The 16309-nt window shown below is 32.0% G+C and overlaps 1 protein-coding gene across 5 annotated transcripts in view; it reads right to left on the bottom strand.

Moving 5' to 3' along the window:
* LOC127857170 (neo-calmodulin-like) overlaps positions 1–16309 on the bottom strand; it is a 31661-nt gene that overhangs the window by 10018 nt on the left and 5334 nt on the right. For 3 of the 5 annotated variants that reach the window (XM_052393586.1, XM_052393583.1, XM_052393585.1), the window contains exon 2: positions 2776–2904. In XM_052393586.1, the coding sequence (XP_052249546.1) occupies positions 2776–2808 (33 nt within the window). In that variant the 5' untranslated portion in view covers positions 2809–2904. The remainder of the gene's footprint in view (positions 1–2775; positions 2905–16309) is intronic. The other 2 variants (XM_052393587.1, XM_052393584.1) reach the window with 1 other exon arrangement.

Raw genomic sequence — 16309 nt, 5'->3', positions numbered from 1 at the left:
GCGAGTTTTAATTTGAATTTGAAGATATTTACCACATTATAAGCAAAAACAAGTACGCACTGTTTTTCTTCCCGACAAACGTTGTGATCTTGACTTTGACAGTGTTTATTACCTTTTTTAAATATACATAAAACACTTTCGTATTTCGTTTTTATATTTTGATTTAAGGGCAGTTTTATGAGTAAGTTATGTCAACGAAGGTAGTCTTTTTCTTAGTAATAAAATATTGTTATAAGGATATTTTGTCGTGAACTAACTCAATCAATATTATTGTCCAGAATAGTTTTGTCTAAAACAATAACGTCTTCTTTAAATCGTTATTAAGTATTTCAATTTCCTATCCATCACCTTATAGTGCCACTTTGAGTAGGTTGAGTAAATGTATGTATGCCAAAAAGGATGCTAAAACATTTTGTATAAACTGCTTTAATCTTATCGATCAAAAGGTTACAATGCGGCCATACATAACTAAATAGTACATGTCAACTGTTTGTTTATTTTGAATTTCTTTAATGGGTAACTAGTTAATCTATTCATGATCGGTAAACATCTTTAACAAATGCATATGCTTTGTGTGTGAATCAACATTTTTTATACAAATAATGTGATTATTGGTAATATATCTAGCGTTGCGACACACGGACACAAAGCATTATCAGAACGAATATTTGGGGAATGTTCTGCTATGCCATTACATGTTATTGTGTTCATGATAATCAATAAAGTGACCATTCTTGTATTGTGAAGTATTCTACTTAAGGATTATTTTTGAAATAAAAAAATAAAAAAAGAGAGCGCAATTATTGGTAGACAGTCTTAACATATTTTACTGTGTGTATAGTTCATGTATGCGGTCTATGCATAGATTGTATTGCTTTATAGCCCTATCTCGATGTCAATACCAATACTTCAATGAAATGTAGGTTAAATCTCATGTGTCTATTTCTTTAAAACACTATTTATTCCTAATTGCAATTTGGATGCACTGGGGGACCAAATAAATGAAATATATATATGGTAAGGTTATTGTTGGTTATCTAATGCATTGGAACAGTTTTATATTGATAAATGGTAAACAATATGATTTGTTCATGATTGACGCAGTGAATTTTACACTTCATAACCTTCGCCGCTGTTTAATATAGTGAATAAAAAAATAAAATAAAAAATTGAATGTTAAAAAACGCAATACATACATATATACGTTTACGAAACGAAATTGCATACAAAAAGGTATTGAATATCTTATGTGTATGATTTCTTCGTGTTCGTTAATCAATATCCCCATGGCTATTACCGCTGTGATACCTTATAAACACTGTCCACACCCGAAATGCCATCGCGGTGTACATACCGTGAACAAAAATTACACGACGTGCAAACTTACAATACATCCAGGAATATTGACACCATGGAAACATACAAACCCGCTTGGGCCTTACTTCTATTAAAGAAAAGGTCATATTTAAGTAGATTGTGTTGAGCATTTGGAAAAATCCAAGAGAGGAAATACACGGACAACCTTTAATTGCCGAATACAATTTTGCTACCGATACCTTTTCGGTCAGCTTAAAATTTTGGGGATTTAAACTTGTCTTCATTTTTAATTATATTGTGCCACACTCACGAGCATAGATTAAATTGATACGGTTACTGCCTTTTACTCACGGTGGCCTTTTCTACGTGGTTTGATAAAAAATATTTTGCTTAATAACGGATATATTGTTTTATAAGCCACATGTATATCAATCACGGACTTGTAATTAATAACTTCACAAAAGATGTTTATCATGCTAACTGTTATCCGCAAATAAAGACAAAACCAAAGAACGAAAAATACAATACGGTTTGTGGTTAATCGGTCTGATTTATTAAAAACCCATAATTTATTTCGTAACAAAGTAAACAAACCCAATTCATCTCTATTGTTAATATTGAAATGACTAAACAATTAAATATTGACTTACTTGCAACCGATTCCCAAACACATTTTAAATCTACTGATGTGAACATAATTAGTAAGGATTTTATAACGGCCTTAAAGCAAGACCATCAAACGGAGTAGTAGAAGTAGCAGTTATAGTCGTAGCAGCAGCAGTAGTAGTAGTAGTGGTAGTAGCAGTAGTAGCAGTAGTAGTAGTAGTAATAGTAGTAGAAGTAGTAGAAGTAGTAGTAGTAGTAGTAGTAGTAGTAGTAGTAGTAGTAGTAGTAGTAGTAGTAGTAGTTGTAGTAGTAGTAGTAGTTGTTGTAGTAGTAGTAGTAGTAGTAGTAGTAGTAGTAGTAGTAGTATAAGTAGTAGTAGTAGTAGTAGAAGTAGTAGTAGTAGAAGTAGTAGTAGTAGTAGTAGTAGTAATAGAAGTAGTAGTAGTAGTAGTAGTAGTAGTAGTAGTAGTAGTAGTAGTAGTAGTAGTAGTAGTAGTAGTAGTAGTAGTAGTAGTAGAAGTAGTAGTAGTAGTAGTAGTAGTAGTAGTAGTAGTAGTAGTAGTAGTAGTAGTAGTAGTAGTAGTAGTAGTAGTAGTAGTAGTAGTAGTAGTAGTAGTAGTAGTAGTAGTAGTAGTAGTAGTAGTAGTAGTAGTAGTAGTAAAAGTAATAAAAAGGTATGAACATATAATCAACGATAGACGTACCGATACATTATATGTTATATATTTGCCTCGTCTGCACATTTATTAAACCTTTCACTCATGATTATGTTCTAAATAAATAGAATCAAATTAAGGTGTTTAAAAATGTTTCCATTACAATATAGTATATCTAAAACAACATAATACGTACCTTCGCACATTTACTTCCACATACGCAGTCCATGGTACGAAACGACGCACAGTATGAATCACTCACCGTTGTGTCGCCTATGCATGAAATTGAGTCCTCAATTGTTCTCCCACCTGATACAATCTGTAGCTAACAGACAATCGATGTTAAATCATATATTGGCACAAACTGCTGGCAATGATGTAGCAGAGATATTAGCATTCATAGCAATTAACTGATGGAATACTAAACGAGTGTGTTTTCGCCGATTTAAAACAGACTGATAATGATTACCATAGAGAATTGTCTTGAAGGCTATACATGTAATGTGCCATTGATTTTCTTTTAAGTAAAGAGTTTGCAGGTATAGACGAATCGTTCGTATCAATAACAAATGAATATTATCCTATGATACAAATATAAATATCCTTCTCCAGTCAGATTATTTGCCAACTGCATCTGTACCAATTTCGCATTTGTAAAAAGTTATTTTGCTCATCTGCAATATTGCAAAGGTCGCACCTCATTGCAGAATGAATCTAAAATGTTTATATTACATCCAGAAATCAACTGCAAGAGTAGCCATAGTTACTATTTAATTATTGCCTATATAATAATATGCGTTGACCGTTAAAAGAGCTTATAACATGACCTACGCTCCATTATTAAAATAACGTAATGCTCAATTTTGTTTATTACACGGGTGTTATTACACTAGTTATATAATTGTGAAATGACGTCATTTTTGTTACGAAATGACGTCATTATTCCAGCGAATTTCTAAAGTTAAACTCTTTCATTATATACCTGTTTAATGCTTTTCACAAAATACAGGTTGTATCAATCGTTGAAATAAAAAATCCCGTATTACGCTACTCGCTGTTTCCAATTCCGTATTACCATACTAGCCGGACTTCTTCGACCCATTTAATGACGTAACATTACGCGCACCGAAAATAGAAATATTTTATATTACGAAATATATTACATAGTACATCGTGTGACGTCATTTCTGTGACGAAACACAATGGTTTTATCTAAACTCTCTGGAATTTAAGGACCTGTCTTACGTGGTATTTATTAACAGTAAACTATTTGTTAAAAACATCGAACGAATTCAAACGTATTTTGGAGTGTGTGTTTTTCATGCATAAATGAATATTTCGATAGGAATACAATGAAATAGTGTGGTTTAAACTAAGTTTCAATAAAGACATGGAAGATAGAAGTGGAAGTGCATATCGTTTCAACGTTTTTGTTATAATCATCGGATTAAAATTTAAAGCTGTAAACTTAATTGTTATAAACATTGGATTAACGATGGCATTACGGTAAGCGTTTCGGAAACCTGTGTTTTCCTGGTTCGATTGTTTACACGTTAATTAACATAAACTGTATTCATACGCGTTTTAAATAAACTATGGCGTTCCGAACTTTTAGTCATTGTTTTGTCAGTTTTGTTAAAGTAAAAAATACAATTGTTAACTGTTTTCGTTAGTTATTGTATATAATACATACGGAATATTACGCTTGTCAATTGTTCCAAGAGTTTGTATCACTCTCGTGGCTTGTGCTATTTCGCATCACACTCGAGGCGGATACGTCATCACACAAGCCACTCGAGTGATACAAACTCTTTGAACAATTGACTAGCGTAATATTCCGTATGTATTATATAGATAACTTCATGTATGTAGCTTATGCTTCCATCTCTGTTTGCATTTTAATATTGTTCTATATGCCATATTGTCAATGTACTATGCAGTCTTGAGAAACAATCTGTTGGAAAAAAATTGTGCTGTAAACTTCTGTACAACTATTGTCAGAAAATATGTCGCTCTGCTGATAATCAAAATATTAACTTACTTAATGCAATTCACGTGAACTAAGATAACTATTTACAACCGGAAGTTAATTTAATTGTTAAAGTGGCCGTCCAACAGATTTTTGCATGAATTGAATCATGTCATTAAATGCTTTATATTGATAAATTTAACATTTGACCTAAAAATATACAGTAAAAAAACAAGAATACAATTTAAATAAAGGCAAAAAGTAACCCTCAACAGGGCTCGAACCACTGACCCCTGGAGTCTTGCACAAACTACCTCATATTGTGAGTACAATAAGCAACCTAATGAAATTATTACCGACCATATTGCCCAATGCATAAAGTTAAATGTAATAGTCAATATTACTGACAAGAAATTGCCATCACTTTACTGGATACCTAAATTACATAAGACGCGATATAAAAGTCGTTTTATCGCTAATTCAGTGTCTTGTACCACCAAACAATTATCAGTGTATCTTACATCTGCATTGAGTGCTATTAGATATCATATAGCTAAATTTTGTAATAAAGTTTATGAAAATAGTAATATTAACCTATTTTGGTCAATAAAAAACACCTTAGAAGTTATTGATAAAATTGAAAATAAAAAATATAAGGTGTCACAGGTAAGTACTTATGATTTTTCGACACTATATACAACGCTTCCTCACGCTTTAATAAAATCCAAACTTGTTTCTTTGATTGAAAAAACTTTTGCTAGAGAGAAATGTTTGTATCTAGCTTTAAACACTAAAACAGCTTTTTTTACTAATCAGATATTAGATAATTACATCATTTGGACTGGTCTTGACTTTTGTGCAGCACTTACTTTTCTTTTGGATAACTTGTTTGTTGAATTTAATGGTAAAATATTTAAACAAATTATTGGCGTTCCTATGGGTACTAATTGTGCGCCACTTATAGCTGACCTTTTTTTATATTGTTATGAAAGCGAATTTATGTTAAAATTATCTAAAACTAAGCAAGTAGATTTGATTAATTGTTTTAACCTTACTAGTAGGTACATTGATGACATACTTAATTTATATAATCCATTATTTGAACAATATATTCCCAAAATCTACCCAAAAGAACTAGTCTTAAATAGATCGTGTATATCCAATACAGACGCTGCGTATTTAGACTTACATTTAACTATTAATAATAATTTGATAAAAACTAGTTTATACGACAAACAGAACGATTTTAACTTTGACATTGTTAATTTTCCGTTTCTAGATGGCAACATCCCTAAAGGACCTTCCTATGGTATTTACATTTCGCAGTTGGTACGTTATGCCAGAGCATGTTCGTGTATTAAAGATTTTAATGATCGTAATCTAATATTAACTAAAAAATTGCTAAAACAAGGCTTTTTGTATCATAACCTAAGAAATAAATTTGCTAGATTTTACTCTAAGTATGTTGATTTAATTTCAAAATATAATGTTTCTTTAAAATGGAATTTAAATAATGGAATCTCCCATCCATCATTTTACGGAGATGTTTTGAAGCGTGTCCGCAAATTAAAATATGTTAAACCAAATGTTCATATTAAACTTTTCAATTTAATTAACTTGTTTTTATCAAAAGGATACGATGCTTATGTACTTAAAAACACGTGTTTGATGGTTTTCGATTCACTATATCTTTCTTCCCTTAAAATTTGGAATCATTAGTGATATTATAGGCATTTTTCACTGTTGAATAAAATTGTGTCATTGTGTCGTATGAACAAATCTGCATGAATACTACATTATAGGCATTTTTCACTGTTGAATAAAATTGTGTAATTGTGTCGTATGAACAAATCTGCATGTAAACTACATTTGGACTCAAATCGTACATCAAATCATTCCCGTCTTCAGTTGTCAAAACACCTATATACTGTTTGATTCCAATAATATCGCTTTAATGGAATTACCATTTGTATTCATTTGCTTCTTAATATTAAATCACGTAAACTTGTTTTATTAGTAGCACAGCCCCATTAATATTTTTATTTAGGACTGCCCTTGTAATTTGTTCACGTCATTATGTCATTATGGATTTTTGTGACGTCATACGACCGACTTTCCCAGTTGTAATCTACATGCATAGGTCATTGGGTTTATAACGTTCCATTTTATTTATATTTTCTCTCTGATAGGCGTTTCTTGTTTGATTTAATTATTTTTAATTTGTTTAGCAGTCACATAAACAACCAAGCTACATGTATGTAATATGGAATTTTTACACCCATTATTGCTGCTTCTTCCTGTATTTGCGCGATGATTATCTGAGATATTAACTCTATGATTCTACATTCTCAAATCTTTTCTATAAAGAAGGAATGTAGTTGACAATTGTTAATAGTTTTATTTGATCGTTCGTCAAAAAGTTGTAATTCTGTTACTCTTGTATCTTCAATGCAATTGAGTAATTAAATAGTAATTAAATTGAATGCGTTTTAATTCCCTTTTATTATTGTTTAATTTGAGTTACAATGCTATGACGTTAAATTTTATTTACACTTAAATGTATTATGAATATTGCTGGGCCAAGTGTGAGGTTGAGCGCTCTATAACCAGGTTTAAACCCCCAATGCTTTGCATTGACCGTTCCAAGGCGGTGACCCCAGCTTTATTCATATTTTGTGTTTATGTTGGTTTGTATTGTGCTGTTTTGTACTGTTTGGGCAATCGGTCACTTGCCTTAAATAAAGGACCAACTAATTGTTTTTAATAAAAATTCAATACTGCTCCAGCAGCTGGAGTTTCACTTCTTTATATTGGAGTAAAAAGTCTCCCGCCTAGACCACTCGATCATCGATGTTCATGCTTATAGCGGATGTATTTTTTACCCATATAAGCAATCCTCGTAGTTTCCCAAAATATAAGTACAACAACAGAACGTTCCAAATTATTCAATCGTTTCGCGTCGCACAACGCTTTATAAATTTCCGGTTTTCATATCGTCAAAAGATGCATATAATGGATATTTTAGAGCATGACACATGGCCAGTATTACTATTTCCTCAAAAATATCAAAACAAAACAAAAATTTGCGAACCTGAATCAACTTTTTAATTTTGTCAATTTTCAAATCTGTTAATCTATACGTATCTATCTAAAAACTTGAGGTGCCTTAAAACCTCACCGGTTTACGTCTCCTCCACCCATGCGTACCCCCGATGATTTGTATTTACAAAGATAAGAATCCACGTTTAAACAATTTGTTCTTTTTTTTTAAATTAAAGAATCATTCACCAGTGTTGTGTATTCCTAAAATAATTGACCATTGATCCTCATGTTGAAGTACGAGTCACATAATCACAATTAGTACTTTACATTTAATCGATTGCATCAGTTATGTTAAAATACTTAAAATATATAGATAATTGTTACTGTATTGTTAACAGTATACTTACATTGATTGCATAATAATAAGCTTACAATGGACCAATTAACTGTCCAACATATAAATACAAAATTGCGAGGAATAATTTTATAACTCGTAAAATTGTAATCATATATTGGCCCAAATATTGCTTTTGGTTATCTATGGGTAGCTCATGCATTGTAATATGATATCAAAGTTCATACTAGAACCTTTATGATATATATTATGAAAATCCTTAGCAAAATTGCTTTTAAAACAAAATTCTTTTCGTGTTTATCTGAAATCATTTATTCATTGGAAAACGACAATTTAGTCACAAATCCAATAACTACGAGTATACAAATTTGTTCTTTAAAGGAATTATTTCTTTCTACTGTTTCTCATTAAACTATCATCAATATAGTTGTCCCTTTTTGGAGCCAGTTTACAGGGGATTATCGGGCAGATGAAGAATTCATGCGATTCGCCTGCATATCGTATGCCTTTAGCTATATTTTACAATGCCAAGTATATTAATACATTGATAATATTTATATGTATAATAAAAAAACATAGTTACGAGCTAACACAATATCGACGCTTAATCAATCATTTCCACACATTGCAGGAAATGACGAATCTGGTATATTGGCATTCATGGAAAGTTATGTAAGTGGACGACGCTGCTGCAACTAACTAAATACAGCTCGGAGCAAATGGCAAAATCTGCATGTAAATAAATACATAATTGCATTCTGTACAAAATTAATATTACCGATATACAGCAACAATTCACACTATAATACAAACACTATGATTTATAAATAATGACACCACTAATCTTAGTCACATCCAGTTTAAAAAAATGGTCAAAGGGCTTCTTATTTAAAAACCTTGTAACATCGCATTACTCTCCCTTGCATTCAGGTGAACAACATTGCTGATGTCTCATCTACTTTCAAAAGAAAAAAAGTAAAACCTCTTAGTTCATGAAACATGCAAACAAAATTATCACATTAACTAAATGCGCGTTCAAAAGAATAATTGCATTACATGCAAATCAACTTTAACGTAAACCTCGCTTACTGCAGAATATCGTGCATCGTATTCAACTCCGTCTGTTTTAAAATCAAACAAAACATACACGAAAAAACCATAACACACACAACAATAAAGTTAACTTATAGAATAAAAAAGCAACAACATTTATTAACTTTGTTTCAACAATGAGGAAAAACAATAATGTACCAGAACATCACTTTGATCTTTGTGACATATTAAAAAATATATGTTTTATCATGTGGACTTTAACAAACATATAATAATACTCTATGTCTTTTTATTTCCTATCTTTAAGACTCTGAAAAAAGGAACACAAAGCAAACCGTATGCTGTACATTTTATCAAGCAGTTGAATATTCACTCTTATCTTGTATTCATTTTCTCCGTGAAAACAGTACATATAAGTAAATGTTAAATGTACATGAAGTACGTTTCTGAAAATGAATTATGTTGATGGTTTGGAATTAGCTTTTGCTTTTAAGTAAGGATTTGTTTATTTGTTCAATTTACAGCACTTCAACTATAAATACATTTTAAGGCATGATGCATTCAATTACAACTAATAAGACCCGCTTAACCTGTACTCGTATAACTCTAACAGGATTTTTGCAAAAGATGTTAGTTAACGACTTAAATAAATATGATGTGAACAATAAATAGCATCCAAACTGCTCTTTATAAAGATATAAAGAAATGCTATAAAACATAAAAAAATATATCAACTTTCTTTATCGCAATTAAGCTTAGTATAGTTGCATTCGCTGTCTTTAAAATGTCAATCAAATTTGAATATTACTAAAAGCGAAAGATGTTTGCATGACAAAACATAACAAGGACAAATTATAAAAAAAGATAAACATTTGTCAACTCATTTACCCCTAAACATGTGCTCCTTTTAATATTGTCTTGTTTCAAAGTTTTCAATACATTGAAACACTCATTATTAATTTTTTCAGTTTAATGTTAAGTGCATGTTTCAGTATTTATGTATTTTGCAAACAAATTCTTCATACATTGATGTTTATGTTTTATAATGTTTTAGAAAACTTGATCATCTCAATAACTCACGGTGGACTCAATTTTTTTATTGCATATTTGTTAAAATGTACTACGCCCATGTAAAAGTCCAATAACTAGGTCAAAAATCAACTGGACACCCCACCCCCTTTTCCAATTCCCTAAATAATTATACCTAGGAAAATGTATGTTACTTATCTTTCTTAGTAGATCTTATCTAACCATGTCATGTGAAAATTATGTTTATATGACAATATTGTTCTGTATACTCATATGTTGCAATTGTAACTTGAGTTAAATAAAGATATGTTCTGTTCTGTTCTGTTCTGTTACGCATATACAAGAAACTTTCAGTGCATACGAATGTACCATTTTTACTCAAATGTGTTAATTGTTTGATTTGGGAAACTGCAATTTAACGAAAAACATCATAAAACATACAGAAGAAGTTAATATAAACAATGGACATTATGGTGGGCGAAGTTGTTTATGTGCGGATACGTCAAATAACACCAGCAACTTGATGTTAAATCATAAATTATATACTGTAATGTAAATACATTAAAACGACACAGCATCATACAAATATGTGTATCTATTCGAGCATAGCAAATAGTCCCACAGCTGATGTCTCACATTCATGCTACATCAACAGTTTTGTGTTTTCGAGATAACTTAACTATATTAACTTAATGACCAAACGATTGTACCAATATATTCGTTATTGCTTATAAAATTGTATGAGAAAATCTATTTTTACATACCAATATATCAACCCATTAATGCAAAAAGATACCATTTGCCTTCTAATTTCTATGTCGCATGGTACCGTTTTGCACCAATGTGGCGAATTATGTAACACAGGTAAGCTACCATTGAAAACATTTGGAATAGTATATCTCCCAACTTAATATAAAATCAAATCGCAAGAAGAATATTCTACAATACTTTTTCGCTTAGATCAAGTTAATCATCATAACGACGAATGTTCGCCTTTAATTCAGAATGGATTAGTCTTCGAATATGCCATCTAGCAGCACTCTTTTCCTGATACTTGTTATGTGAATGCCAATAGACATGCATTGCCGATTCAAGGTCACCCTCCATTTCAAAGCAATGGCCAAGTAAGTTAATGGCTTTCTCAAAATGATGAGCAATATAATCTCTTGAACAGCCAGACAATTTTAAATATTCGGCAAAGGTCGAAGGAAGATTAGCTAAAATGTTAGTTTCTTTTATTAAATTTACTAAATTTGCGCAAGCATTTAATTGTGTTTCCCTTAATTCCAGAGCTCCATAAGCCAGATATTGCAAATAATATAAAAACGGACGAGCACTCATTGAATATACATCACGTTTGCGTTTGTCGATATATGTATCGGTCTCGTGTTTTCAATCAAAATTGAGCAATATTCATGTACTAAAAATGGGGGCATACAATATGCCTCCTTTGCGGTGAATGACAGACACAATGATGAATTATATTGTTGTTCTTGTTTTGAAAAAGTTGGCGGAACGTCACAAAATTTAGCGCTATTGAAACACTGGCGTATTTCTTTGACAATGTGAGTGAATCTACGTTCAAGATCTTCTAACAGCACAATCGCTGCTTTCATATTACCTCCGCAGTACAACAATGATGCCGTCTTAAACCGACAAGTGGTTCAATCAATATTCAAAGAAGTGCGGTAACTTGCGAAAATTGAATTGTTTATACTTTTTCCATCTTGAATGTACATGGATGATACTGTATTTACTAAATCCAATAACAGTTGTTCTGCCATTCCGTTTGCTAATCTCTTGTCAATTTTATCACCAGTGTTTGAATATTTTAAAATGGTACCCAACTCTTGAGTTATATGACACAGTGTGATTCCGTCATACCTTTTATAGAAAAGCGTTAAAAACAATGGAGTTAGCGAACATAACATTATTTGAACAATATTCGGATATGGTTTAGCCTGAAGGCGGATCCTACAATTGTTAGGAATAGTTCGAGCGCAAAATCTATCAAGACTGTCAATATCCATGAGCCATATTTGCTTAAGATTCTGTTTTATCATTTGCGAAACATATGTGTACAAGAGTCGACATTCCGAGAAAGTAAGCTTTCCGTCGAATAAATTCACGCCTAGTATTATGAAGTGTGGTAATACGCCTACTTTCAAAAATCTTTTTAAAAAGCACAAACAAAGTTTCACTAGATGCATTAGGTTTTTCTCGTTTCATAACACCTTTGTGATTTTTCAATGGTAAAAAGAATAATTGTTTTGCAATGAAAACTTGTCAATGCGCTTGTGACTTTAGATTGAAAAATTGCCTTGTTAATTATTTTCAATACGACGTAACATTTCAGTTGTGTGCAGTTAAGGCTAAACATGAGAAGGCGTTCGATCAAATTAGGCGATAATTTCCACATGGCAAACTTTTCATCTATAAAATGGTGACCCGATGGAACAAGAAAATTTGCACAGTGTTTTGCAGCTGCAAGAAGATCGGGGGATGGCCAATTATAAGATCGTTTTCGACTGAAAAAAATTGTTCATCTGTTGCTGTAAACCTTGCACGTTATATGCACTGACAGTGTCATTTGGAGCTTCTTTGGGATCCTCGCTAATAATATAGATGCCTTTTTCTGGACCTTTGGCCTCAGCTGTATTGGCAGTGTTGCTGTTTGTGATTGCAGGTCCATTAAAGCTGAAGATACCAGGAGCTAACATACTCTGCACTGTTAAAAAGAGGTCCGTAACATGGTCGAATCTTAGCACTCTTTCTCCAGTTCGCAAAACACTGTAAACATATTTATCAATAAAATTAGCTGCTTTCTTTGACATTTTACATCCGAGCACAATGTCAATAACGGAACGGCGTTTAGATAATCAGTGTCCGAGTGAAGACCTCTTGTTGTTGTCCCTTCTGACTGGCTTCCAAAGATAAACGAATTAATGTTGTGTTTGTATGTTTTGAATGCAATGTTAAGAAACTTTTCAACTAACATATTTGACTTTCGGCGAGATATAACATCCTTCCAGTTGATACCGACACCTTCTAGAAAACAACACATTTTGATTGAATCACGTGCGTCTTATTCTTGACAGGTGTCTTCACTCTAAAATAAAATATAATGATTCAAATATGACATGGCTTCCACGTACATGTACAGTGTTTTATTATTATCTTTAATAATAAGTGTTTCCTCATTTGCTCTACAAAGCAAACATTTCAATACAGACCAGTGCGCGATTATATGTTTTACGGTTTACGTGTCTTTTTTTGGTTTTGCTATCAAAATAAGAAATAATAGGCGCATTGAAAGCAATGTTTTTTTTAATGTTTAAATACATGGTATTCTACAAAAAAGTCATGTCGGTTTACGTGACATGTTGTTTAAAAAAATAAAATCGATGAATAGTTGTATTACTGTGTGAAATTCTGATTAGATTATATTGTATACTTTGGTTGATTAAAAAACTTATAATATAAGGTAAATATCATTACAGATGGAAATTACCAAATGCCACTAAAATCAAACCTAGTCATCGGAATATGTTTTGATTCTTCCCTAAGAGATACACTATTTATAACTAGTTTTAAGTTCATTTGGTATTTAAGGATGTTCGATCGTTGTGTGACCATTTTCAAAATATCCGGAATGCTATATTTTTTTGTATGGTGATTAATGGATCTGTATCTGAAATAAATATAAAATGAAAAAAGGGAGGTCACCGTGAATAATTTTGAGATAACGAAGGTTTTTAAATGCCATGTGCGTTTGAAAAAAGGTCAATTTTGCGGGGCATAAAATTGGGGGCACGGTAAAATGTTTGTGTGTAATACATTTAAAATGGCATAGTAATATTGAGAATGTATTAGATTAGCAACTGTAACATTTGTGTTATCATACTGAACACTTTTAAAACCAAAATATTGGAAATCGTAAAAAATAATGAGAAATAAGTATGACTAGTTTTTTGTTTGTTTTGAATTTTTTATTGCACAGTTCAAAATAGATAACATGCAATACAGATACATTTTTCTGTTGATGTAATTTTCATATTCATTTGAAGTTCTCAATAATTAAAGGAAACTAGCTTAGCATTAAAATGAAGTAAAGAAATTGATAGGTCACCTTGGATTTTGTTTTGCTACAGACATTTTAATATGGACTTAATTTCAAAAATATAATGACTAACATTGTAATAGTAATAAGAACATATCTATATAATAACTGCTCCATAACAATCAAATTATCAACTAAAATATGATACACGTAGAAATATTTATCATGTACATTGTTATGAAAATATTTCAGATGTAACAAATGAAAAAACATTGCTGTTCAAATAAGCATCTAAAATTACCCCACCCACCTGTAACCCATGTTGTGGGTTGTTAGTTGAACATATGTATTGGCCCTGTATCGTTCCACTGCTGAAAAAAGGCTGAAACAAATATTCTCGGCATGTGCAAATACCTAAATATAGGCCCTATTTAAGCACATGTACACTTTTGTGACCCATGGGCTGGGTCATATTTAACCCCAGGGGCATAATTTGAGCAAACTTTGTAGAGGACTACTATATCTCACTACATACAAAATGTGGTAGCCCTAAGTCCTAGAGTTAAGGACAAGAATAGTTTTAAAGTTTTCACAAAAAAAGCAAGATATAAGCGTATATACTGTTCAAATTTGTGACCCACGGGTCAGGGTCAAATTTGACCCAAAGGGCATAATTTGAACAAACTTGGTAGACGACTCTAAGATGTTACTGCATACCAAATTTGGTAGCCAAAGTCCGAATGGTTTTCGACAAGAAGATTGTTAAAGATTTCACAAAATAGGCGCTTTATAAGCGTTTATTAAATTTTGTGACCCCCCGGGACACAGTTGACCCCAGAGGCATAATTTGAACAAATTTGGTAGAATGTAGGCCTGAGGAGGAAAATATAAGTTAAATCTGAGGACAAAAATAAACTGTTTTCATGATTCTGGAATATCTTGTTCCCTACTTTTAACGAATGGTTTTTAAAATTATCAACACATGACCGCGTTTAAAAATTTAGAATTCAAAATGAAGGACCCTACGCAAATGCAAAACCCGTAGGTTATGCGCGTTATTATACTGAAAATATACTTTAACTATACGGCTGCTTTTGATTCGAAAATACAAGTCTACAACAAACGTGCTAAAACATATAAACATGAATCAACAATATAACTCTATGTTTAAATTAACTGTCAACTGATCAATGATGTCTCATAAAATAGTGGTGATGAAAGGCGATGATGAGTTGTTCCCGGAACGTTTGAACTGTTTTAAATCGAAGTACAAAGTATTAAACATTTCATTTCAATGAAAACTGTACGATGTTTTAACGGACAATTATAAGAAATAGTGTGTTATATCTGTTCAATCTGGCTTTAAATGAATGTTAACAGGGCACGTCAAATAAAATTGATCATCGGATTGTACCGCGACTTAAGTATCCTTAACTTACTTTACGCATTATTTAGCAAGATGTTTTCTTATTTTTAGTATCGAGCATTAGGCTTACCAAAACATGACACTATGGTAAGGGTCTTTAACATAATCATAATCCCAAGGAAAGTTGTTAAAACAAGTAAAATCCTTTTGAACTTTAGCAATACATGTGATGTAGGGTGAACCATGATCACCATTTTTACCTTTTTCAGCAGGCCCGCTTCCATACTTCTTACTTGTCCAGACCATTCAATCATGGTGTTACCAGAGCTATCCGCTTCGTTAGTTTCTGTCATCTCCTTGGATTCAATTATGGTAATTCCAGAACTCTCCGCTTTGATAGTTTCTGCCATCTCCTATGATTCAATCATGATGTTCCCAGAACTCTCCGATTTGAACGTTTCTGTCATATCATTTGATTCAATCATGGTGTTCCCAGAACTCTCCGCTTCGATAGTTTCTGCCATCTCCTTGGAGTCTGTTGGATGGAAAGTATCCGCCCATTACATCACAGTGCCAGTCTGACTAGTTTCGTTGCCTGAAATTCAATGACACACAGTTTGTCCTAAAAACGAACGTATAGAAGGTTATATTTAGGTTTGATTTCAAAATCCAAATTCATATCAGTGACTCGTTACCTTTGCGCTATATGATCAGAACATATAATAAATAGTAATAAGGCAACCCAAGAAACCCTTAAAAATATTCCTACCACTCATTTGTCTTCAATTAAAAGCAAGTTACCTATTTTCCTTTATAATACGTGACAACACATAAAACATTACACTAAAAATAGTTA

Source organism: Dreissena polymorpha, chromosome 14, assembly GCF_020536995.1.
Source record: "Dreissena polymorpha isolate Duluth1 chromosome 14, UMN_Dpol_1.0, whole genome shotgun sequence".
NCBI classification, from domain to species: domain Eukaryota; kingdom Metazoa; phylum Mollusca; class Bivalvia; order Myida; family Dreissenidae; genus Dreissena; species Dreissena polymorpha.
This window is presented reverse-complemented; position numbering and strand designations above follow the sequence as displayed.